General features: G+C 42.2%; 2 protein-coding genes across 4 annotated transcripts in view; one reads left to right on the forward strand and one right to left on the reverse strand.

Moving 5' to 3' along the window:
• Positions 1-826: 826 nt before the first annotated feature.
• Positions 827-27,355, reverse strand: part of LOC143282925 (uncharacterized) — a 253,393-nt gene continuing 226,864 nt past the window's right edge. The window contains exon 2 of the mRNA XM_076588818.1: positions 827-1,021. The gene's annotated coding sequence lies outside the window, so the exon portion shown is untranslated. The remainder of the gene's footprint in view (positions 1,022-27,355) is intronic.
• On the forward strand, positions 9,478-25,703 carry LOC143283364 (uncharacterized). Of its 3 annotated transcripts, none has more exons than XM_076589568.1 (11): positions 9,478-9,658; positions 11,156-11,288; positions 12,244-12,323; positions 12,957-14,575; positions 16,304-17,178; positions 17,537-17,669; positions 18,494-18,673; positions 19,397-19,579; positions 20,656-20,733; positions 22,696-22,899; positions 25,418-25,703. In XM_076589568.1, exons 2-10 carry the CDS (start codon positions 11,176-11,178, stop codon positions 22,897-22,899), a joined length of 3,465 nt encoding a protein of 1,154 aa, XP_076445683.1. In that variant the 5' UTR covers positions 9,478-9,658; positions 11,156-11,175; the 3' UTR covers positions 25,418-25,703. The 3 variants fall into 3 exon arrangements, with proteins under 3 accessions (XP_076445683.1, XP_076445682.1, XP_076445684.1); XM_076589567.1 differs by having other exon boundaries at positions 9,478-9,625; XM_076589569.1 differs by having other exon boundaries at positions 9,478-9,625; positions 12,960-14,575.

Genomic DNA, 27,355 nt, shown 5'->3' on the forward strand with positions numbered 1-27,355 from the left:
GGCTAAAATAACTCCAGCGACTAAAGGCTGCGCAGTCCATATTAGAGACCCACGCCGGATCCGGTATCTTTGGCAGCACACCTCTCTGTTGCCTGTGACGGGTCCTCTCGTCCTGTACCCGGCTTTCCCTTTTGGACGGCCCGCACAACACCTGAGCCAAGTCGTCCAACGAAATGTGAGTCGCAACCCAAAATGGCAACACGCAAACGGATACAAGATCGTTTTCTTCTTGGTGATGGTGGATAAAAAAAGGAGCACTATCGACGTTTCGCTGTTAAAATTTACCCAAACAGATGGAGACACATGTATGGAGAATATCACCATCTGATGCCCCAGCTGCGCAATCACTTGGAGAAGTTTCATCAGTACATCAGAATGACACCTCATTCTTTTGATCATCTTCTTGAACTCTGTGCACCTGATCTTCGAGAAAAGTCAACTAACTTCTGCCGAGCAGTTCTAGTGTGTACATCTGCGCGCACATATGTGTGTGTGTGTGTGTGTGTGTGTGTGTGTGTGTGTGTGTCGTGCGTGCGTGCGTATGTGTGTATGTGTGTGTGAGAGAGAGAGAGAGAGAGAGAGAGAGACATGTGAATTTAAAAAAAAAACAGCAATTTAGTATGCACACTTATCATTTTCCCCCATTTTCGCAATGTTCTCCCATGCAGCCGCCCACAAGATCTCTGTCGGCATGTCTTTTGTCACTCCTGCTGTAAATAAATGTTCTGAGCCTCACAGCACTAATCAACTTCTCTTCGTCCATGTTTGCAAGGGAGATAAGTCATTGAAAAATTAGGAACGGAGTTCTTCCCTTCCCCTTTTCCTTTCCGTCGACCCGGCAAACGGACGTTTTGCACGAAAGTCGAAACGACGGGTTGAAAATGCCGGGCCGGGCCTGCTCCACTATGGCCACCCACATCCGTCATCGGTGACGCCACAGAGCAATTAAGCCGGGCAGGTTCTTTTACCCGGGCCGGCAAAAAAGACGGCGGTAAAAAACCGGGTTTACTATGGCCGCAGCCTTAGTCTTGCCACTGGAAATTGGTGGACCCGGACGAGAGAGTGAGGTCGACGTTGCTCATCTCCTCTTCACTTTAAACAAACTCATCGCGCAAGTCATCAGTCATCAGTCCTAAATGACCTTTCATCCTTCATCATTTCATCACCCCCAAGTCCTGTGGCGACAGGCGAGCGACGAAACGACAGGTGTGGGTACACTGGCAGTCGCAGCCGCAGACCTGCACGCAGGCGGCTCAGGCCATAGGGTCGTTCTTCGTCGACAGGAGCAGCGATGGAGCTCGGCAGCCGTCTGAGCGTCTGAGCAGCCCTCTTTAGGAATGCACTGCTCACCTCCCTGGCATGAGGAAGGGGCTAGAAAAGGTGCCCTAAAAATTGCCTGCTCTATATCACCCTGGCCAGCATACCGCGGCTGGCGGGGACCCTACATCAGCGGTCGAAACAACAAGAAAGAAAAGAAAAAAACAAGGATCGTTCCTCTCACCATTGGTGCTTGGAACATAAGGACTCTCCTGGACAGAGATAACGCGGACAGACCCCAAAGGAAAACAGCACTAGTTGCATCCGAACTCGCCAGATACAACATTGACATTGCAGCCTTGAGTGAGACTCGGCTTGCAGGCGAAGGCGAGCTCTGTGAACAGGGATCTGGTTACACCTTCTTCTGGAGTGGACGAGGAAGCGAAGAGCGACGTGAGGCTGGCGTTGGTTTTGCAGTAAAAACAGCACTTGTCAGCAAGCTAGCTGGAATCCCAAAGGGAGTCAACGATAGGCTTATGACCATGAAACTCCCACTGGCATCTGGCCAGAAGCACCTCACCATTGTCAGTGCCTACGCCCCAACCATGACCAACCCGGATGAAGTGAAGGCGAAGTTCTACGAGGACCTTCACTCTGTCATTGCTGCTATCCCTAAAGCAGACAAGCTCATCATTCTTGGGGACTTCAGTGCTAGAGTTGGCTCTGACTACATCTCCTGGGATGGAGTGATTGGAAAGCACGGTGTGGGCCACTGCAACCCAAATGGATTGCTTTTGCTTCAGACCTGTGCAGAGCACGAACTGCTGATAACCAACGCAGTTTTCTGCCTCCCTACCCGTAACAGGACGTCATGGATGCACCCTCGCTCAAAGCATTGGCATCTCATCGATTATGTCATCGTCAGGAAAAGGGATAGGCAAGATGTACGTGTAACAAAGACCATGTGCGGCGCCAAGTGTTGGACAGACCATCGCCTTGTAGTCTCGAAGCTGGATATTCGAATCCAGCCCAAGAGACGCCCCCAAGGCCAGAAGGCTCTAAAACGGCTCAACATCGCTAAGCTGAAAAACATCACCATCAAACAGTCCTTTGTGGAGCTGCTGGAAGATCGTCTGGAATCCGCCTCTCTGGACAACCAGAATGTGGAGTCTGACTGGAGGTCCCTGCGTGAGCTGATCTATAGTACAGCTTCAGAGACCCTGGGACCCATGACCAGAAAGCACAAAGACTGGTTTGATGAAAACTGTGATGAAATCAAGCAGCTTCTGGATGAGAAAAGCCGTCTGCATCAAGCCTACCTGAGCAACCTGAAGTCCACATCAAAAAAGGATGCGTACGATGCCATCCGCAGGACTGTTCAGCAAAAGTTACGCCAGATGCAGGATAAGTGGCTGAGTGACAAAGCTGATGAGATCCAGGGATATGCTGACAGGCACGATATGAAGAGGTTCTATGATGCCTTAAAAGAAGTCTACGGCCCCACATCATCAGGATCATCTCCCCTCCTCAGTGCAGATGGGAATACCTTGATCACCGAGAAGGAGAAAATTCTCGAACGCTGGGCTGAGCACTTCAACAGTGTCTTAAATCGCCCTTCCTCCATAAATGATGAAGCCATAGACCGTCTCCCACAAGTCCCCATCAACGAAGCACTGGACGATCCGCCAACACTTCTTGAGACCCAGAAAGCAATCCGTCTGCTATCCAGTGGCAAAGCACCTGGCTCAGACTCCATACCAGCAGAGGTCTACAAGGATGGAGGCACTGTACTGACTGAGAAGCTCCATCAGCTGTACTCACTCATGTGGAAAGAAGAGATGATCCCCCAGGATTTCAAAGATGCATCTATCATTCACTTGTACAAGCGAAAGGGGAACCGGCAAGCCTGTGATAACCATCAGGGCATTTCCTTGCTCTCCATCGCAGGCAAGATACTTGCCAGGATCCTACTAAACCGCCTCACAGCACACCTTGACCAAGGTCATTTGCCTGAGAGCCAATGTGGATTCCGGAAAGAGCGCGGAACCACCGACATGGTGTTTGCTGCAAGGCAGCTGCAAGAGAAATGTCAGGAGCAAAATGCTGATCTGTTCTCCACCTATGTCGACCTCACTAAGGCCTTCGACACCGTGAGTAGAGAGGGACTGTGGAAGATCATGGCCAAGTACGGATGCCCTCGGAAATTTATTTCCTTGGTCAGCCAATTCCATGAAGGCATGCAGGCTCGAGTCCAGGACAATGGCGAAACATCTGCTCCTTTTGCTGTCACAAATGGTGTCAAGCAAGGCTGCGCCCTGGCTCCAACACTGTTCAGCCTCATGTTCTCTGCAATGCTTACTGATGCCTTCAGAGATGGCGATGTTGGAATCGGCCTAAAGTACTGAACAGATGGCAAGTTGTTTAACCTCAGAAGGCTTCAAGCAAAAACGAAGGTCATGACAGACATCATCAGAGACTTTTTGTTTGCTGATGATTGTGCCCTCAACGCTGGATCTGAAGTTGACATGCAACTCAGCGTTGACAAGTTTGCCACTGCCAGCAGGAACTTTGGCCTTACCATCAGCACGAGGAAAACTGAAGTTCTCCATCAGCCAGCCCCAGGGAAACCCTACGTTGAGCCCAACATCACAGTCAACGGTCAGAGACTCAGTGCGGTGGAGCGGTTCACATACCTTGGCAGCACACTGTCACGAAATGCGACCATCGACGATGAAGTGAACGTCAGGATTGCAAGAGCAAGCGCAACTTTTGGTAGACTCAATGCAAATGTCTGGAACAGAAGAGGCATTAGTCTTGAGACCAAGCGAAAGGTCTACAGAGCAGTAGTTCTCCCCACACTACTGTACGCCTGCGAAACTTGGACAGTGTACCAACGACATGCCAAGAAGCTGAACCACTTCCACACAACATGCCTCAGGAAGCTACTGAACATCAAGTGGCAAGACAGGACCCTAGACACAGAGGTGCTCGCAAAAGCCACCCTTCCTAGCATCTTCACCATCCTGATGCAGTCCCAGCTTCGCTGGGCTGGACACGTGGCGCGCATGCCAGACCATCGGCTGCCCAAAAGGCTATTCTATGGCGAGCTGCAACAAGGGAAGAGATCACACGGAGGTCAGAAGAAGCGCTTCAGAGATGCTCTGAAAGTCTCTCTGAAAGCGTTTGATACCAACCCTGACTCCTGGGAGGAATCTGCAGTGGACCGTGACAAATGGCGCGCTGCTGTGCACAAAGGCGCCAAGTTGTGCGAGGCCAACAGGACTGCTGCAGCTGTTCAGAAGAGGCAGGCCAGAAAGTCACGGGCAAACAAGCTCCCTGACAATGGTATGCCTGTCTTTGTCTGCCCCAACTGTCAGCGAACATTTCGTGCGCAGATTGGACTATTCAGCCATCTGCGCATTCACAGATAGATTCATGAGCATCCTCTCCCCCACCCCACCACCACCCTCCCCTCATCCCCCAGCTGGATGACAACGATGGTCATCATCGATCTCGATGGACACACCACCACCACAGGGCTTTCACTATGTTCATTCACCCAAGTGGTCTTTTTCGGAAAATTCTAAAATCAATACTACGACTGGACTTTATAGATATATTGGCTGAGCCCTGAAGGTCATGGGCAAAAATCAATTGCGTACACATATTTATACATATTCAAAGTGCGTGCTCATATTCCTTGCGAACGACCGCGAAGGACGCCATTTTGTTTCAAGTTGTTGACCTGCCCGTTCAATCCTATATTCAATCGACAATACACGATAACATGTGATGGAAAGTTCGAGAATGAGACGTTAAATATTTATTCAGAGAAAGATTTGTGAATGCCTTATCACTTACTGGAGTATGCCCCAAACTGCCATGAAAATATCGACAAAATCGGTCGGAATTCACAGTTTAAAATAATAAACCATGAGAGTTAATACCCTTGATGAAAGGTAAAAATTTCCAGTCTTGACTTTTCTCAAAATGAAGTCCTTTTCACTTCATACGACGTTTAGAAGTACTTGTACTTGGCTCTACATGTTATTAGTTTAACAAAATACTCAATTTTCATATCAACTTTAAAACTAAAAAACTAGAACGAACATAAAAGAGAAATTGAATCGACTGTGTCGTACGGCATTCCCGGCGGGTGTAACTAAACTTGTACATCTATCTAGACGGTGTTGAACAATGACAGATAACACCACCACCACCACGTAGGGTAGGTAATTCGGGGAAACAACCCCAGAGGGGGTCAAACGCCCACCTCAAAAATATCGGAGACTATTTGGCACACAACGAGCCAATGACACTTTTACTGCTTCCGCTTGATAGCAGGGAAAACACACATCAAAACGGAGGCCACTCAGAAGTCAGCTATGTTTTCCACATGCATTTGATTTTTTTTTTTTTTCCACCTTGATTTCTGTAAAACCCATGCTGATGAAATTTCGATGCCAGTGTCCGTTCTTCATTCTAAGCAAAGTTCGATAATATTGTTGTGTGAGAGGAATGTGTCAGCTGTTGAATCTTAACATTGAAACCAATTTATCTCCTTTGCCTTTTCCTGGAAATCTTATCATCTAAGAGTTTTCAAACCAGGGCAAAACGCCTTCAAGGTGTTGGGGCAAGACACCTACCAGTGGGCCTTTTGCCCCTTCAGTGGACGTTTTGCCCCCTGTGACTTGAAGAGATAGTGAAGTCTTTTTTTCTGCTTCTTTCTGACTTTTTCAAGTGTTTTGCTTGGTAGATTTAAAGCAGCATTGCTGTACTTGTGCTTCCATGCATACAAAACACAAAAAAGACATGTTCAGTTTTTACAGGCCATAAGGCACATGTGAACAAAGGGGTAGACGATAGCAACAATAGGGTATTCAATGTTACTTGATTTTCAGCTACGCACAATACATATATACTTTTTTTTATTGCTAGAGGTAACCTTGTACTTACACAGTTACGATCTTTAAGCATTCCGTTATATGAATTTCTAATCTAATAATCCTACCAACCGATGAGTTTGAGCAGAGTGACTGCATCTTGAAATTTTAAGGGAATCTGCAAGAGTAGAGGGGAATATATATTTTTACGCAAGGGTGAATATCTTAAGCAAATGAACAAACAAACAAACAAAAAAAGGCATACATCTTTCATTTCGCATCTGTCACACTGGACAAAAAATGGGTTCACCATTGGTTTCCCAACGCGAGATATGCTGTTCAAAGGCAGATACACGACTTCAGAATAATCATAATCAACAAATGGCTTCCCATTCCCATAACCACATGTAGCATATGGGCCTTCATTGTGTTCCAGTCAGCAGATTAGGGCCATTCTTCCTCTCCAAAAACTGACATTCACAAGGCCAGTGGGTATAAAAAAAAAAAGCAGTATCAGCGCCATCAAAGCATCTCCACCGTACAAAGCAAACATTCTCGAGAAACAGGCAAAGACAACTTACTGAGGCCTTTCATCTCTTCTGGAGTAGGCCGTCAACAACAGACCTCCAGAATCCCCTATGCTAGCTGTGTCTTTGCCTCTGTCTGTCAGCCCATCTTCTTGATGTCTGCCAGGATGTGTCTTCGTCAAGTGTTTCTCAGTCAGTCTATCTTTTCCTTCCTTTGGCGGTTCCATGTCAGGGCCTGTCTGGTGATGCTTTACGATGAGTTTTCGTCGTAGCGTTTGCCTGGTCCATCCTCAGTTTCTTCTTCCAATTCCTATCAGCTGACAATTGTGTCTTCTTCCATAGGTCGACGTTGCTGATCTTGTGTGGCGAGTGGATCTGGAGGAGTCTTCTCAGACAGCTGTTGATGAATATCGGCACGTTGTTAAATGTAGTCTTTTTTCATCCTCCATCACCCAGTACCACACATCAGCACACACTTCACATTGGAACTGAAGAACCGAACATTTTTACACTGAGCACTCTGGAGCTCCAGCTGTTCATGAGCTGTATTAAGGCTTACTGGCCTTGCTTTGACATCTGCATCTGCACCATCCTGCTTGTTGATTGTGCTTCCAAGATATGTGAATGATTCCACCTCACCCAATATCTTACCTTTGAGTGTGACTGGCTCAGCACTGGTTGTATTTGTTATCATGATCTTCGTCTTTTCTCCGTGTAGATATTGAGGCTTATTTGAGGTGATGAGGTGTCCGCTAGTACTGTGGTCTTATATTGCATCTCCTGCTTGTTATGGGGCAGCAGGGAAAGATCATCCACGAAGTCCAGGTCATCTATCTGGTTCCATTGTGTCCATTAGACTCAGATTGTTTCCTCTCTGTTCTGTTAATGTTCAGTTTTCATCTGAATCAGTACAATTAATGACAAGTAGGAAGAAAAACATGAACAGCCAGTTTTGCCTGACACCTGTTTCGACCTGAAACTGTCTCAGTGGTGAATGACTGTGGATCCGAGTCACTGCAACTCATTCAGCAAAGAAAACTTCTTCCAAGAAATAGAATTTGCAACCAGTTTTGTTGACCATTTCCATTGTCGAATTTGCTTTTGACGTGATTATAATAGAATTGTCACTAGGACTCTAAGCATGCTTTTGTGATCACTGGAAGTGGTGTGATAAGCTGGAAGAATGACTCGAAGGCTGGGTGGAAGTGCCGGAATGAACATGATGAAAGAGAGAGAGAGAGAGAGAGAGAGAGAGAGAGAGAGAGAGAGAGAGAGAATTATGAATAAAGTTATAAGCATTGCCAATTTACTGAAGTAGGCCAGTTACACTGTAAATGCAACGCGCCAATTTATACCTTTCTGCGGGGTATCGTAAGTTTGTTAATAGACCGATAGGCAAAACGCCCCGGCGGCGAAACTGATGTGGGGGCAAAACGCCTACACTACTGAGGCGCTTTGCCCCTCTCTTGGGGGCGTTTTGCCCCACGCGGTATGGGGCAAGAAGGCCAAACAACGGTCTTTCAGTTTAGTTGATCACCTCTTTCGTATAATTGTTTCAATTTTCCGCGCCCATTGCCGTGCTCAGTTGGGATATGCCGGTTCAGTGTCACGGTCAGTTGCGTGGTTTGGGCCTCACTGAGTCGATCGTTTGCACTTGGTTACGAAGATGGCTTCAACGAGAAGAGAAATCGGACTTCTCGCTTACTATACTACAACTACTACGACGACTGACTCTTCGTCTACTGACGACTCCTCCTCCCCACTCAGTGCACTGATGCAGTCCTTCTTGCCGGCTAAGCTGACGGAGTCAAGACCGCGCCGGTACTGATTACGGCCGTCTCAGACGGTACACTGACTAGGTTAGAAAATAAGATGAAACGACAAAGTCAGAACATTAAATTTTGTACTTTCTTGAAACGACAACTTCTCTCTCTCTCTCTCTCTCTCTCTCTCTCACGGCACCCTCACAACACACACACACCGTCACTGACACACCGCCGCGGCTAGATCGGTTATCATGGATTTTGCAATTATGTGTGTGATCTTGACCGCTGCCACAGACAAGTTTCTGTTTATCAATGAGGCGTCACTGCGTTCGGACAAATCCGTATATACGGCGCTACACCACATCTTGTAGGTACTGAGATGCCAACTGACTACCAGCAGCATCACAGATAATGAACCCAACTGACGGGTTCAGTCAGGCCTTGGGTGCATGCACTCATATCATATTTGTGTACCTACAAAAGTGGATTTCTTCTACAAAAGTTTGCCAGAGGACAACACTATCGTTGTCATAGGTTCTTTTGCAGTGCCTGCTGCACATGGAACCTCGGTTTATCGTCTCATCCGAATGACTAAACGCTCAGTTCGATTTTTCAGACCACAAACCCAAATGGCGAGAGCGGGATTCGAACCCAGACCCTCTTGGACTCTATATTGGCAGACGAACGTTTTAAGCAATAGACAAAAGTGTTCATAACAGAGAGAGATGGAAGATTATAGCAGAGAATTAATGTAAACGGACTCGCAATGATTTCAAGATTTGTTGGTGACATTCCTGATAACAGATCTGCTGCAAGTTATGCGGGATAGTCATTTTGTACGGAAAAAAAGGAGGGAAAAAAAAGAAGAAAAAAAAGAAAGAAATAGAATTTATATCTTCTATAAGAAAAAAGGTAGCATTATTATATTTATAAATTTTGACAACAACAGAAATAAGGTGATGTAGATTAAGGCAGTATTTAGGAGTGAACTATATTATTCAATCAGCAGGTTTGTTCGTTTGAGACCCGTACATTTATATGGCGGCACCCATAACCCATTAGTGTGTTTGCTTCGATTTGTGATACACATATCGCCCAAGCAATCTTTGTTTGTTTTGCAGTGTTTGTTAACAGTTCTTTTGCATATAAATTTTGGCAGTACTTGCGTCGACAATTGTCAGAGAGCACTTTGGTAATTATCACTCATTAGGTTGTATTTGCTGAGGTAGGTGGTATTTTCCGGTCTATTTTCATGCAGCCTGATTGTTTTGTGCCTGCCCTGTCCTGCGTAGATCAAGTAGCACATGGTAACACAACAGGTCGAACACTGCATAATTCGTACTATTATTTAAACGGTCAGTGAACACTGGCAACGAAATGTCACAATCCTTAGGTTCACGGAGCTTTGATTCGCACACTGATTTTTCATTTATTGACTCACGTGTGCAGAAACACAAAGTATCACATGTAGCAAGCTTGTTTATGTGTGTGTGCGTGCGTGTGTGTGTGCTCGTGTATGTGTGTGTTGGGTGGTGGTGGGAAGAGTATGGAGGAGGGGTTAACTTTAGCCAAGGCCAACTCTGGGCATCGAACCTCGATCAGTGTGCAGCGAGCAGCTCCACATCAGTCCAGAATATTTAAGGGATGTAACGCTCAAATCTCATCCAGTGAAAGTATATGCATAATTCAGTTTCAGCGTTTAGGGGAAATGCAGGTCTTATTAAGTTTGCTTTTGCTGTTGTCTGGCATGAATTTTTCACTAATGGCTGATAGAACCAGTCCAAACAGAAAAGTCCAACCAGGAATCAAAACTCTTGATCCACAGATATTAGTCACCCTCAGCACCTCCTCTTGACTCCATATTTGCCAAATCTCCCACCAAAATTACCAACAAACTCCCACTAATTTTTTTGATTACCAATTGACGAAATTCCACCAACTTAGATAACCAGATGCAATGATTGCCGATGTCATTCATTGACATTCTCATCGGGATCTCTGCGAAGCACCAAGCTTTGTATTGATCGAGGATTGACGCCCAGTTACTAAGTTAACTTTACCAATCAAATATTTCATTATTTTCAGCAAGCACAAGTGGTAGATCAACTAATCTGGGCAGGGGTATTGTCACTGTGGGTCAAGGGTGGAAGCAGTGTGGGTTTATGTCATGAGTGTGGGTGGGGTGGGGGGATTTTAAGGTTGGGATGTAGTATGGGGAATGTGCCTTTGGAGGAATTTTTTCTTGGTTTGGATTGGTTATAGACCTAATAGTAATTCTGTGATAGTAATACCAATACTGAATAGACATAGTATACTATAGGCATGTGATTGCAAGAACCTCTGTAGGAAGTGTTGGAGACCGAAGGTGGTTGGTTGGTATCTTGCATAGTGTTGGTAGAAGTTGGGTGGGTGTGACAGATAGTTTAGATGTGTGTGTTTGATGAAGGATGAATTGTGTGTAGTTTGAAGTGCCTCACATATTAAACTTTAAAGAAATATTTAGATTCATAGGCACACTTGCTGAACTTTGCAGACCAACCCTCTGAAGAGTGAAACACACACACACAAAAACACACACTACACCAACACACACACACACACACACACACACCGACACACACACTACATTACACACACACACATACAAAACGTATCCACACACATATTGAAAATGGAATGGTCTTTTGTCGTAGTTTTGACTTGTAAGTTTATATGATTGCAGACTTAACTGTTTAATTGAAGATGCCAAGAGCAACCCGGAGATCTTTGGCTGACAATGCCTCTTCTCGGAGCAGGTCAAGAACACCTGCAAAAGCATCCAAAGCAACTGCTGCTACAGTGTCACCTTCACCAAAGTACGTTTTTATATTCATAAATACATGTTTATAGGTCATTCTTTAGTGCGGGTTACACAAAGTGGGTATTGGAAGCAAAAATTAAAACTGGGTAGATACAAATTTTAATTGATTATATTTTAAGACATAATTGCAAGAAATCAACAAAATTTACTTATGTCTTTGTTGTGTATAGGTAAAGTAGGGACGTGCATGTCAATAACACTTGTGACACTGACTCATATTGCATTATACTAGACACAAAAATCTGACAGAAGCAATTCAGTTTCCTTGGAAGACTTCTCATACACTTGACAGATATTAAAATAACAACAGATATCAATGCATTGTTTTCATCCACATTTTTTGTATTCATGGGAATTAAATGTGACACACATCACAGATTTTACAACTGTAGTAAATCTTTTTCTAAAAGTTAAATAGAACTTTGCTGAAATGAAATAATGCTATTTCATGCTTCTCATGAAATCAAAGAAACACAGTGATTATCAACATACATCATAAAACTGATAACGCTTGTGATGTGACACACTTTACAAAAAAGGAATGATAAATTAAACGCTGAACAAGTTGTAAGAGATCAAATCTTTATTCTTCTCTTTTTAGGCTGTTTTTCACATGTTCAGAATGTCTGATTTCTTTTTTTTTCCATTGAAAAATATAGTGGTCCTGAAAAAAGCCACTTATTATACAGTGCAAACATGACAATAACCAAACAGAATCAACAAAAGAGCAGAAATGGATCAGTCAAGCTGATATATATGAAAGAAGTGGATGCGATGTTGATGAAATAAATGTCTCAATATTTGATGGGCCTGAAAAATTATATAATTTTCCAGATATCTGTGTTGAATGCTTGTGACTTACCGCCATGAATATTGTGTGTAGCAAGAATCAGAGTGTATGGTCAGATTTTATGAGCAATGGTGGCATTGGAATTCATGGTCGTTCCCAGGGCTGCTGGGGGCAAGGGCAAGGCAGAAGAGATGGTAGTTGGGACCAAACGGCAAGCTCGATCAACCAGCCGTGGCAAAAGTGAGTATTTATTGCCGTGATGATCATGTTCCTGAAATTGATTTATGTTCATGTGAAACTTTTTGGGCATGTTGTTATTGTTGGACTGCAAGACTCCGCTATGATGATGATTAATATTATTGTTATCATGTAGATGGTCCTGTCATGTATTTACACAGGTTCAAACCTGGTTTTGGAATATTTGCAATGTCACTTTCCAGATTTGGGTCATTTACAACCCATTAGTCTGTTTGTTTGTAAGTCACACTTTCAAGTTCAGAATCCTTTTCCCTGTCTGGAAGAATAGCATATTATCAGTAACTTGCTCAGTTGCTGTAAATCATTAACACTTAATGTGTAGATGCTTACACTTGCTTTATGGTTTATAATTAAAAGTAAGCTCCAATGCCAAATGAAGATTTAATATGAGAATAAAGTGCTTTCTACTGTCTAATACTGAAAGTTGCTATATTCTTTTTATATGATTGGGGCAAAATGATAGTGACTTGAATCATTTATGATTTTTCACCTTAGTTTTGGATTCTGAAAGATTTCCTAAAATGCTGAAATGTACAGAAAAGTACCATCTTATTTTACTTGCATCAGACTGCCTGTTCTGAATAAACAAGTAGCTGTTGCATTCTGTGAATCCAGCAGCAGAAGCAGCAGGACCATCCCCAGTGGCAGCAGTGCAGACTCCAACAAGAGGGTCCAGGTCCAGAAGCAGGGGTGCAGCATCAGAAGAGAAGAAGACCCCAGTGGCAATCAAACGAGGACGTGAGAAAGCCAAACCAGAGGAAGAGGAAGAAGATGTAAAACCCAAAAGAGCAAGAAGTCGAGGACAGAGTGAAGTCAAGTCTCCTGCCATTGCGGCTGGGCAGCGTAAAGGGAGGTCACCTGCAAAAGCTGCTGCATCCACGAAAAGTAAAGCGAAATCTCCGGCCAAAGCAGTGGTGGCTGCATCCAAACCACGTGCAAAGGCTGCTGTGTCAGCGAAGGGTAAAGCCAAGTCTCCAGCCAGAGCAGCTACATCACGTTCAGTGAAATCTACTGCTGCTGTGTCCACCAATAGTAAAGCAAAGTCTCCTGCCAAAGCCACTGTGTCTTCTAAGAGTAAAGCTGCTGTTTCCACAAAAAGTCGAACAAAGTCCCCTGCTAAAGCAGCTGCAGTCTCCAGGAGTCCCAGAACACCCGCTGCAAAAACTGTGAACAGAAAGAAAGAGGAACCCAAGAAATCCACTCCTCGCAGGAAAACAGTAGCAACTCCACCATCTGGGAAATCAAATTCACCAAGGACTCCAGCTGCCAAACCAGCAAAGAAATCTCCCCGTGGAAAGGCCTCAGCAACCAAGTCACGTTCACATCTTAGTCAAGAGGCAGTGGAGCCGCAGGAAGAGGCTGAAAGCAACACAGAAGAGAAGATCACAACAGAAACTGAGAAAGAAGAGGAAGACACAAAGGAGGAAGTGTCACAGAGCTGCAGAGATGATGCAGAAATTAAGGATGACAAAGAAAAAGACAATGGAGAAATTAATAAAGGAAAAGATGATGATGATGATGTTGAAATGGAAGAAGAAACGGATGATTCCCAAAACAAAGATGATCTTGCTGATAAAAATTCGCAAGAGGAAGAAGCAGCGAAAGAAAAAAACGCTTCAGATGGCAAAGAAGATTCAGAGAAAGATGCTGCAAAAGTCAAGGAGGGTCCATTTACTGCTGAAAAAGCTGCTATTCCTGTTGAGGCAGAATCTGAACAAGCTAAGGATTTAGTAGTAGGGGCTTCAGAAAATACTGAAGTTCCCATGGAAGATAGTCCTCCAAAAGATGAATCTTCTCTTGAACAAGGCAAGAAGACTAGTGAGGTAGAGAGCATTCAACCAACTCAAAGCTCTGCTGTCAAAAGGAAGTTTGAAGAAGTGTCAGAAGAAGTGGAAACTGAGCCCAGTGCCAAGCAGGCCCGACTGAACGGTACAGAACCAGAGGCAGACACGGCTCAGCCTGTGAAGACTGTTGAGGCATCGGCATCTGGAGCAAAACCTGAGGATGACTTGCTTAAAGACTTTGTAGTGGTCAACAAAGATGAAGTCCCAGCTGCAGACAGTGCTGAGGTAGCTGCCTCAGTTCCAGCAGAAAAAGAAGTGGCAGTCCCGGATACTGAGGTGCCCATGGAAACGGAGAAAGAGGTGGGATCCAGCAGCTCCGACCCTGTCTTCGTCGTCCCTCTGACGCAGATGGAGATGATCAGGGCATGTGCTTATGGCAACAAAAATCAGGTAAGATGATAATGTGCACTTGTGAAGTGAAACTTGAGGTTGTGCGGGGAGGTGGGGAGGGGGGGGATGATAAAGGGGGTAAGCATCAGTTCACTGTTGCCTTTCTTGGACTTGTTAGAGAGAGGAGCACACGCTATGATGACATATCACAATGATTTCTGAATTTACTGGAATGGAAAGTGACCCTGATCAAGACAAAAAAAACAACAACAACAAAAAACAAAACAAAACAAACGAAAAACAACAACAAAGACATAAAGAAAGACATACCTTTTTTTCTGATACATTTAAAGCCACATACGTTTTTTTGAACTGGTAAACATGCTACCATAAATCTCACGTTTGTGCTCCTAATTTCCTTTTGCTAGTCTGAGGAGAAAATGAGAAATTTGAAAAAAAAGCAAGATTTACTTTGAAATTAGGGGTTTGTTGTTGCCCATGATGTGGGCTATTAGTTGATATGATTTTGTTGTTTGTGCAAAATCTTAACTGACTCAATTACTGTTTGCACTCCCACTCTACTCTAAGTAACTGATGGTAAAGACCAGTGCTTGTTTTATGTGGTGTTCTTCATTTTGGTTTCATTGTGAATTTCATTAGAATTTCAATGAGCTTTGACATAATCTTCCTTTGATATTACGAGGGATAATTTTAGATGGGAGAATAGGCAGGGCTCAGAATACCCACCTGTCCAATTTTCTAAGAAAACTAAAAGCCTTTGTTGGACAAGTGGAAATGTTCTCACCGCTTTTCTGTGGGGCAACTAATTCTTGACCGAGTCAGTGAAAGGGGTGACTGAACAGTCTGCTTCAGTGCAGACCGATCACACTTCCCTCCTTGGTTTTTCTCTTTAACATTTCCATCCCTAGACTTCCCACCCCAATTTTTGTCAGAGTGCAACCCCAGTGGAGTGCATTTTCACTCAGACAAGGCATGCTCTTTTAAATGAAATGTCAGCGTGGAGTGATACGTGCAGAGCAGGTCATCGTTGGCATGTTTTTATCAGCTTTGGCCTTGTAAGTTTCATCATGCAGGCCTATTTTAGAGCGGTCTGCTGCATGTTGGTGTTCCAGTTTGGGTTCTCTACACCACAGCCCTGGAAGTTGCAAACCTAAAACATAAAAAGAGGCCCTTGGAAATTGACTGAAGGGAAATAAAGAAGAAATGCAACCAAGAGACAAAGAAAAGAGCATAACACTAACAGGAATCATGGAAGAAAAATCATGTTTGAGAAAAATGCTATGCACTACCAATGGTGTTTGGAATATACTGGTTGTGGTTAGATTTACTTAGGGAGGGCTAGAAGTTTGTGAGGACAAGTAGACTCTTTTAATCTGTTTGTTACCAGGCAAACTGAAAATGATGAAAAACTAGTGATTCCTAGGGCTGATTGGTGAAGTTCGTTTTGATGCTTCATCATGATGGTGGAGTCATCTACTCAAGTTGTAAATGTGGTAAACCATAAAGAAGATAGCAAAGACAGGTTTGTCACTGACATATTTAAAGAGAGGTTTGCCACAGATACTCCCAGTAGACAGCTGGAGGTGGGGCTGCAACAAAAATAGTGTTGGTGTAGGTGGTGTGGGGTTCACCAGGAGTGAGAGTAATGCCACAGAGACGGCAGAGAAGCAGCTTGGGTGCTGTTTACAGTCTGTATTTGTTATGTTTAACTCGCTAGAGCATTTGAATTATTGTGTTGATTTCATGTTGATGGTGTGTGTTGACTAGATGGGTGAGCAAGGAGATGTGGATGATGCATCATCCACTGCTGTGGAAGTGGGGAGCCTGGCTAGCTCAGAGATCTCCACGCGCCATCTGGATGTTAGTGATGTGCTGTCAGCAGCAAACAGCACTGATGGTGACCGGGCAGCAGAGACAAGCATAGACGATACTGAAACTGAGAAACCTTCCATGGACATCAAGGAGTCAGACTCCATCCCACCTGCTGGCAAACTGTCAGCTGCAGTTAGCAGTAGTGACCCAGGCAAGGAGATGGAGATTGAGGATGATCTCAGTTCCACATCCAATCCAGCAGACCCGAACCCAGCTTCTGCAGCTGGTGATAGTGACTCTGGTTCTGCCAGCCTTAACACGTCAGTCTCTGAGCCTGCTGCAGCCAACAGTGAATCACAGGATACACAGTCAGTCAGTCAGTCCAGCTCAGCCAGTCAAGCAAACAGTGCTCCTACACAAACGTCCATGCCTGCTCCTGTGGAAACGACTGTGGCCCATAACCCTGGGCCTTCAGCCTCACCGGCCAGAGTCTCCAGCAAGGTGGTGGCAGCTCTGGGCACCCCAGACCCTGCTTTTCTTTCTGCTTATTCCTCCTCAGGCATTCTGAACAGGGCTTATGTTCCCAACCCGGCTGTTCCAGCTGATAGTGTCAAACCTGATAACTGCTTCAGTTTAGTCAGCTACAACATCCTGGCGGAGTGTAATCGTGTCAAGGCAGACTACAGTTACACAGCAGAGGAGTTCCTGTGTCAGGACTACCGACACAGTCTGCTGATGAAGGAGCTGCAGTATCTGGATGGGGATGTCATCTGTCTGCAGGAGGTCAACCCTGACTACTTCAACACCACACTGCTGCCTGCCATGAAGGGGTCAGTTCCTTTTTCTCATTATTGTGGATGTGGCATTGGTCATGGTGTGCTGTGTGTGTGTGAGTGTGTGTGTGAAACAGAAATCATATTTGTATTTTTGGTACTACTTTATTAAAATGTTCAGAAAGTAAGCTGATGTTCTAATATAATATGTTTGTGACTGTAGTATATTAAGTATTTAGTTTTTAGTCAATCACAAATTGCTTAGCATTGGGTGAGCAACTGTGCCAACATCATGATAAGCCAATGTTATTTGTTTGTTTTAAAGTTTAAGTGGCCTAAAATGTTAGTATCAGTTACTATACAAAATTTATGCTGAACTGACCAAACTTGAATCGGTGAATGTTTTCTCCTGTAGTCTTGGCTATGATGGACTCCTGATGCGTCGTACAAAGGATGCGTTTGATGAGGGAGAAGCCACATTCTTCAAGACCAGTGTCTTTGAGATGGAATCCAGCAAAAGGGTGTCTCTCTCTGAGGTGGCTTTTCAGGTGAGGGTCTTATTGTTTTTAACATTGTTTACAATAGAATTTAAAAAGAAACTGAAGAATTCTGTGTGCTGAAATTTCTACAGGCTGAGACTGACTGTGTAAAGTTGTCAAATGTTCATAGCATGTCTGAAAGTTTCTTGTCTTATAGATAAGAAATGTACAGTTGCTCGAGTTGTATACTTCTATGTTTAAATGTGAAATTAATCATTTTCAATGTTTGTGCCTCTGTCATACTTACTTTCCATTTTGAAATATCTGTTTTGGTGATGGAAAAACAAAAGTAGATAACCACTGTGGATGTTGTGCTTGTGGATTCCTTTTTTCATGGGTAGACAAACATGAACAGTATGTATTCATGCATATAAGTCCATAGCTGGCTTTAGAAGAGCTGAAGGGAAACATTTTCAGCTGAAAAGGAAGTTAGCTGTGAAAAGTTAGTTATTGAGACTAATGAAGTTGAAAGAGTATACCCAGCCAAAAACAACAACAACAACAACAAAAAAATGACACCATCAGACCTCCAGAAGAGTATGCACTGAAATGTGGCCATGTTTACTACAAGGACAGAAAGAAGAAAATTTTTGTTTGTGTATGCTCTGCAAGCGTATTTGTGAAATTTTGATCACTCATGGTGGCTGCCATGCTTGTTGTTATCACACTAAAGAATATAATGTCTTCCATAACATTTAAGTCTCTTCTGGATTTTTAAATCATGTTTATTTGTGATACGACTTTAAATGTAAAGGATGCTGCTCGTGTTAAGTTTACAAGTTGGTGCTGGGGGAGAATTGGAAAAGCAGTGTGAATGTGTTCCCTGCTTTCAGGAAGTGGAGAGGGCAGGTGTGAGCAGTGAGGTGGGGGCAGCCCTCAAGAAATACCTGGATCGTGCTGATGTTGTTCTGATCACAAAACTGCGCTGCAAAGCCACCAACAGAATGGTTACTGTTGGCAACATCCATGTGGTCTGGGATTTCTCACGTTGTCCAGATGTGCAGTGTGTTCAGGTAGGTGCTATAATAATTTGACTTTGATGTTTTTATAGTTTCTCCACCAAAGTTATTATTCTTTACTTGATGTTTATTTGTATATGTTGTATATTATTTGATTTTATCGTTATGCTTTTGGATGGGGGAAAGATGTCCATTGGCAGTTGTTTGGAATCGAATTGGTTAACACCTGCCTCTCTTAACTTTCTTGTGTTTTGAATGAAATGAGAATTTGAATGTGCTTCAGATGATTGTCATATATAAATTTCTTTTTTGTGTGTTTAGATTTTGAACTGTTACTAGTATTAAAACTACACAAAGAAAATACCAGTTTTGGTATGTTCCAGATGATAGTCACATATAACTTTCTTTTTTTTTTTTTTAAGGTTTTGAATGATTATTAGTATCAACTAAGAGTATACCAGTGTTGACTATGTTCCAGATGATTGTCATGTATAACTTTCTTTTTTGAAAATTCTGAACATTATTAGTATTTAAAGTATACCAGTGTTAGATATGTTCCAGATGATTGTCATATGATATATGATTTCAATTTTTTAAGATTCTGAGCTATTAAAATTATGAATATATACCAGTGTTGGACATAATCCAGATGATTGTCATATTTATATATGAATTAATTAAAAAATTTTTTTTAAGATTCTGAGCTATTATAAGTATGAAACGTATACGAGTGGACAGTTTTTTGCATAACCTGTGACCAGTGATGTGTTTTCCCAGGTGGCGTGTGCCATCAGAGAAGTGGTGAGCATGTCCGGCAGCGAGGGAGCCCATGTCATCTGCGGCGACTTCAACTCGGAGTGGACCACTCCGGCCTACCAGATGGCGCTGGATGGCAGCCTCGCCCCGTCCTCTGTCTCTACTCTGGAGGGCATCAGCAACCTGGATCTTGAGAATGGAGCTGTGAGTGTTGAGCTTCTGTATAGGAGGGGTGTGGGGGTCGTGGCGCGGGGGATGAGGGGAGGGGGGAGACGGCATGCATGCGTGTCCATTTTGAGGCACACAAGGAGACGTAGATGCTGAGATAGACATGTGTACAGTTGCACTTGCAGGCATGTACTGGTACATTCACACCACCTCACCCTTCATTCTGCAGACACCAGGAACATTCGTGTATGTGTACACATACTTACTTCCTTACTTTCCCATAGCCAGTAGTGGGCCATAGAGGCACCACTGATAACTTTTTGATGAGCTTCCTCCATTTGGTCTGGCCTTCAGCTTTCCTCAGTGTGTTGATGACAGCATATATATCTATATATATATATATATATATATCTGTCTCTCTCTCTCTCTTTCTCTCTCTCTCTCTCTTACATATATATCAACAACAGTAGGCTCTGCATGTCTTTAAAACTTGTATTTTTAAAAAGCAGCAAATCTTAGCTGTAAAAGCAGCTTCTTCAGGCAAGGGCACCCTTGCACAAATGCACATTGTTCTACAAATATATATTCCATGCATATAAATTATGATGATGCAAATCTGAGAAAGAAAGGTTCCATCAGTTTACAGGTTGTGAACAACCTGAGCAGGGCCAGAAAAAAAGTGAGACTAGAGTGCTGAATGAGGAAGTATTCACTTTGTTAGTTTTTTTGTTTTTTTGTCATTGCAGATCTCTTGTCATCATGTGAATGAGCAACTGCCTCACTGTGAGATAGCCTTGAGATGGCCTTATTGGTCGGTGAGGCTCTAAGCACCATAATTTGATTTGATTTGTTTTGCCTCACTGTGAGCTGTCAGATGTTTAGACTTGTTCCATGGTGTAACTGTCTGTAAAATGCTTATTGATGCACCTGAAGTCTGCCATTATGCTTGTGTACATGTATAGAAGTAATTCTTCTAACTGTGTTTGTAAAATACTAATAATGATTATACAAATATAAGTTTCATATCATGTATGGCACAATTTTCAGTACAAATGCTGCTCAAAGCGCTGATGTTATATATTTGTGAGTTTTTGATGTTGTTTTTTCAACAGAAGTCACTGGTGAGCCATTTGAGGCAAGCCTTTGAGCACCCATCCACCTCCTTGACAAGTGCTTACTCCACTGTCACAGTGAGTTTTTCTGTTGTCTGTTCCTGGTGCTTTGTAACCTTTTCCCCCCAACAGTATATTAAAAGGAGAAGACAGAAAAATTGATAAAACAAATGATGTTGATCTGGAACTTTGTGGACAGCTTCCAGGGAACATCAGCATGGACTGGAATATAATGTTTGTAACTGAACAGCTCCTGTAGATATGGAGCAGGTGTGTGGAGGTTTGAACTTTACTGTCCTTGATGCAACCACTGGGCTTTGACAAAGTACATCTGTGCAATTACTCTGTTTGAGTCAACATCTAGCATTTTCTCAGCAACTTTTTTTTAAGTGTTAGACAAGCCATATCTGGTAGGACTATTGATAAAGATTGTGCAAAAACATTGCCAGGCCATTAAACTTTGATAAATGTTTCAGCAATGAATTTGATATTACAAAATAGACTTTAAAATATTTTTTACATAACAACCAGTGTTTACTGCTAATGGTTTATGCATTGGCTAAGTATGTATGCAAGTGTTATAACAAGTGGAAGAATTAGTCATGTTGGTGTATACTTTCTGGCATGAGTTCTGCCTATGCCAGATATGGAAACAGTTCATTCTGGGAATTAATTCATGCAGATAACACAATGGACCACAAATGGCTTGTGAAAACGATGAAGACTGCATCTTTTAAGGTTAGAACGAGTGTTGATGTAAGTTTTAGATTTGAATTGTGAAATGAACGCATTAAGTTTTTTGCATTAATAGAAGCTGCTCATTTTAGAGCAGTTTTGATGGTTAAGTTTGGCGTGGATGTAGGTGTAATCAGAATCTTCAAAACAGAATAAAACAAGAGGCAAAGCCTTCAAGACTCTCTTGTGCTTCGCACTTTATTCAGCAAAGGAATCATGAGGAGAGAAAAGAAAAGAAGAGATTTAAAAAATCGTTGAAAAGTACTCTGTGTTAAATATAATATACAAAATAAGCTTGGAAGAAAAAAATTAGTAACACACACACACACACACAAATGCATGCGAGCGGGATCGAACCATGCATGTTCAGTTCCGAAGCAAGCAGACTAATCCCCACTGCTGCAGCGCGTCTGCCGTCATTTGACTGAATTTAATAGTTAAAGCAAAATTGACGTTTTCTTCTTCGTGCGACAAATAGATGTGACTGTAGTGGATGAAATAACATCGTTTAAATCATGGTTTTTGTGTGTTTTATTATATCTCGATTATTCTTTTATTTTGGCGATAAAAGAGATGTTGCCATCACTTAAAGCTCACCGCAACACATGGTAGAACTCTAGATCTGCACTGAAAAACCAGTCTACAATGGGCTGATAGAAACGATCGATTCAGTTTTTCTTTTATGTTCATTCCAGTTAATTCAGTGTCCACTTTAAAATATTTGCATGCAGTAAACATGTCGATGGTGTAGCTAGTATCGCTGTATGTGTTCTGTCCAGAATTGTGAACAAGAAAAACGAGGTTGTCATCTTTGAACACAGCCTGCCTTCTAGTTGGCCTAACTCAGTGGGAAGCGGTTTTTAGAATTTTCGGATTTCGGAACATATATCAACGAAATAAACTGTTAAGGATTCGGAAATACTGCTAAATTCGGGAGACTCACAACCTGTTATTGGTATGAATGTGAAGATTTTTTTCATACTATTGTTTAAGCCAAATTTTGTATTGGCAGACAAAGTATTTCCAGAGAGAATGGCAATGTTAAAGTTTACCACACACGCACACACAGACAACCAAACACGGGGTTAAAACTTAGGCTCACTTTGTTTACACAAGTGAGTCAAAAATGAATAAATCAAAAAAAAAAAAAAAAAAAAAAAAGAAGAAGACAAGAAAGAAGTTGCAGAGACTTTACTATAGACAGATCTTCAGCATGGCAAAGATATACTCTTAATTTATCTCTAGCGTTATTTTCTAGTTTAAAAGGAGGGCTGGCTACAAGTGGCATGGCGTGTGTTTTCACAGAAAAGTGAACCAGAAATCACGTCGCTGACGTCATTCATGGAGAGTGCGGTGGACTACCAGCTGTACAGTGCCAACAGCCTGATGCCCGTAGGGGTGCTAAAGACCATTGACCATGCCGTTGTCAAGGCAACGGGGGGACTGCCCAACAGGGACTTCCCCTCAGACCATGTGTCCATGAAGTCTGTAATGACCTTCTGCAAATAGGTACAAAACAGGCAGTGGTTTTGAGGAGTGTGTGGACTGAGGCTTCTCTTTATTTCTTCCTTTTTTTTTTCTTTGTGTGTGTGTGTGTGTGTGTGTGTGTGTGTGTGTGTGTTTTCTTTCTTTCTTTTTTGTTATTTATGTATATGGTTGTTGTTTTTCCCATTAGTTATATACTTGTAGATGAAAGAAAATTATGTAGCTGTGCAATTCTTCAACCCAGCAACAGATAACAGAACAGGGCAGTACGTGAAATTTCTGTAACTGGTTGTTGGTGAGGTAAACGAGTTAAACAAAATTTAGGAACTAACTGATGATTGGAAATTCTGTAACTGAACAACAGATGAAAGGAAATATTGTAAGTGGAAATTCCATGGTTTCAGTTGTTGTTGAAAGAAATTTCTGTGATGGTGTCGTTGATGATACAGTGTTAAACAGAACAATAAATGTAAGATAAACCTTTATCAGGGCAGTTGGTTCAAGAATGTTTTGTTGTTGTTGTTGTTTTTAAAGTAGGGCAATAGATAAAAGGATAATAGATAAGAGATAATCCTTTAACTGGGCAGTGGATGAATAAAATTATATGATTGGGCAGTGGATGAAAGAAATCTGTGACCTAGCAGTGGATGAATGAAATTATATGATTCGGCAGTGAACGAAAGAAATCTGTGACCTGGCAGTGGATTTGATTGGGCAGTGGATGAAAGAAAGATCTGTGATTGTGATTGGGCAGTGGATGAAAAAAAGGTCTGTGATTGGACAGTGAATGAAAGAAAGATCTGTGATTGGGCAGTGGATGAAAGAAAGATCTGTGATTGGACAGTGGATGAAAGAAAGATCTGATTGGGCGGTGGATGAAAGAAAGATCTGTGATTGGACAGTGGATGAAAGAAAGATCTGTGATTGGACAGTGGATGAAAGAAAGATCTGATTGGGCGGTGGATGAAAGAAAGATCTGTGATTGGACAGTGGATGAAAGAAAGATCTGTGATTGGGCAGTGGATAGAAATATCCTGTGATTGGGCAGTGGATAGAAGAAAATCCTGTGATTGGGCAGTGGATGAAAGAAAGATCTGTGAATGGGCAGTGGATAGAAGAAAATCCTGTGATTGGGCAGTGGATGAAAGAAAGATCTGACTGGCCAGTGGATGAAAGAAAGATCTGTGATTGGGCAGTGGATAAAAGAAAGATCTGTGATTGGGCAGTGGATGAAAGAAAGATGTGATTGGCCAGTGGATGAAAGAAAGATCTGTGATTGGGCAGTGGATGAAAGAAAGATCTGTGATTGGACAGTGGATGAAAGAAAGATCTGTGATTGGGCAGTGGATGAAAGAAAGATCTGTGAATGGGCAGTGGATAGAAGAAAATCCTGTGATTGGGCAGTGGATGAAAGAAAGATCTGACTGGCCAGTGGATGAAAGAAAGATCTGTGATTGGGCAGTGGATGGAAGAAAATCCTGTGATTGGGCAGTGGATGAAAGAAAGATCTGATTGGGTAGTGGATGAAAGAAAGATCTGCGATTGGGCAGTGGATGAAAGAAAGATCTGACTGGCCAGTGGATGAAAGAAAGATCTGTGATTGGGCAGTGGATGGAAGAAAATCCTGTGATTGGGCAGTGGATGAAAGAAAATTCTTTATAGTATAATCAGGCAACAGATAAAAGAAAATTGTATGAAGTGTACCAGTGGATGAAAGAACATCATGAAATTGGGCAGTGGTTGAAAGAGAAGAATTACACTGGGCAGAAGAATAAAAAAAAAATCTTGTAATTGGGCAGTGGATGAAAGAAAATTCTGTATAATAGAGAAGAGAAATTTCTAGGTTGAAAGAAATTGCTGAATAATAACATTGGGCAATATGAAAGGAAAGTTAATTACACAACAGACAGAAGGAAATTCTTTAACAGGATGATACCACCACACACAACCCGCATTTCTAACAGAAAGACACTTTCGTTTTTTTGATTATTTTCCAACAAATAAAAGGGCTGTTTGAACATGATTACACAGAATCAGAATGTTGATGAGTTCCTTTTTGTAGTTTGTGATTTTTTCCCCTGTTCTTTTTCTTGTCTTTCTTTCAGTTGTATTTTGTTGTGTACATTTATGTGTATTTGTTTGTGCTTTCATATCTGTGAAACTGTATGTTTGTTGAATATCTGTTATGCATGTGTGTGTGTATGTGTGAATGTGTGTCTGCATGTTTTACATTTATTTCCTTATTTGCTTATTTTTCTTCATTATTGTCTTTTTATTTTATTTTATTTTATTTATTTATTTATTTATTATTATCATCATCATCATCATTATTATTATTATTATTATTATATCATCATCATCATCATCATCATTATTAGTAGTAGTTTTTTTTTTTTTTCTCGAGGCCTGACAAAGCGTGTTGGGTTACGCTTCTGGTCAGGCATCTGCTTGGCAGATGTGGTGTAGCGTTTTTGGATTTGTCCAAATGCAGTGATGCCTCCTTGAGCTACTGATACTGATACTGTATTTTGTCTTGTTGCAGGTTCTGGCAGCAACTTAGAACAGAGCCCTGTTGTGTTATCCATCTCAGAAATCATCATGCTCTGGAACGCTGAAACTTTGTGATGGTCAGTTTTCACAAACATTCATGGAGAAATGCTGCCTTTTTTATGGATGATGATGATAGTCCATTTTATATCAGTGCAGTTCTTTTTTCTTTTCGTTCCTGATATTTTTTAGACATTTTTTTTTAACATGGTTACAGCATCTGAACTTGTTTTCAGACTGCAATATCAAGAGAATATGCTTGGGATTTTTAGTTGTTTTTATTTGGGAGGGGGGCGGTGGGGGGTGGGTGGGGGTGAGGGTGTTCTGTCAGATGTTTGGCCTTTCTAATTCATTCACCTTATTTATTCACCTTTTTTTTTTCTTTTTTTTTTCTCAAGGCCTGACTAAGCGCGTTGGGTTACACTGCTGGTCGGGCTTCTGCTTGGCAGATGTGGTGTAGCGTATATGGATTTGTCCGAACGCAGTGACGCCTCCTTGAGCTACTGAAACTGAAACTGAAACTGGCATTTCTAACGGAGATGGGAGTTGTTGATAGGCAGAGCAGACTTTGTAGGCCATTCAGAGAGGTTGTCTGTATTGTTTCTCTGTCATTATCTCCTCTTTCTTTCTGTTGGTCTTACATAGCAGTATATCACAGAATGATAAGCATTTGATTCACCTGTGAAGTTCAATATGTTTTGATGTTGTTATTTTTTTCTCATTGTTAATGATGCATTGTTAAGTGTCTTTATTGACCGACATCCTCTAATTTTAGGCAGAAAGGACACAAAATAATAGAATGACACCAGTGAACATCAAACAGGCAGTACGTCTTTTCCATGGTGTGTGGTGTGTGTGTGTGTTTGTGTGTGATCAGAACAGTTGAGGAGAAGTGTTCCTGACCAGATTTTTTTTTTTTTATTGTCATAGTTGTGGTCTTGACTATAATAATCCACTGATCAGAAAGAATGCTTCAGATGATTAAGTTTGAAATGGTTTGATGACAACGTTCTATGGCTTGAGAAAATGATGGAAAGCACTCCTTTCAAGACGTGTTTAAGTAGGGATGGCTGGAGTTAGAGTGGAGGTGTTAAGGCAGGTGTTAGAGTCAGACTTTGGTAAAAATGTTTATTGTACCATGAAAGAACATAAATGATTTAACTCACAGAAATCCTTTTTTTTTAATTTTATTTTGTGTGTTCCCCCATCAACACAAGTGTGAAGGGATTATTAGAGAATTAGTTTTTTTTATTACAGAGCTTAAATCAGTGATACAGGAGGTGTGCTAATGTGTAGAACAGCTGGAAAAAAAAGAAAAGAAAAAAAATGGCAGGGTGATTTGCCATGGAAGCAGAAAGGTAATATTCATTTTTGATGGAAGAAGTAGGGGGAGGTAACTAATGGACTTCTTCTTCTTCTTCTGTGTTCATGGGCTGCAACTCCCACATTCACTCGTATATACGCGAGTGGGCTTTTACGTGTATGACCGTTTTTATCCCGCCATGTAGGCAGCCATACTCCGTTTTCGGGGATAACTAATAGACTAACTAGTATTTATCTCCCATGCATTATTCGTCTTTGGAAGATGGAGAAGAGGTACTGAACAGAAACTGAACCAGTTCTTTTTATTTCCCATGTATTACCTGAGAAATCCCTTTGGTATGCGTTATGACCTTTCTCATGCAGGATGTGTGCTGGTAAAGCTGTGTGACCCTTATTTTCATGGCCCAAGATGAGTAATTCTAAAGTGCGCTGGTCTGTTCTGGGTGGGCTGCTGGAAGTTTACTGTTGTCACGCGGACATCACCTTCTTTGGTGGATCATCGTGGCTGTGTGTCACCTCTTACAGATGTGTTCGGGGTGTTCAGTTGCAGTGTGTATTTCTGGGTGTTTCGAATGACACACAGTTTCAGGGTTAATGAAGAAATTCTTGC

The sequence above is a fragment of the Babylonia areolata genome, chromosome 6 (genome assembly GCF_041734735.1).
Source record: "Babylonia areolata isolate BAREFJ2019XMU chromosome 6, ASM4173473v1, whole genome shotgun sequence".
Classification (NCBI taxonomy): domain Eukaryota; kingdom Metazoa; phylum Mollusca; class Gastropoda; order Neogastropoda; family Buccinidae; genus Babylonia; species Babylonia areolata.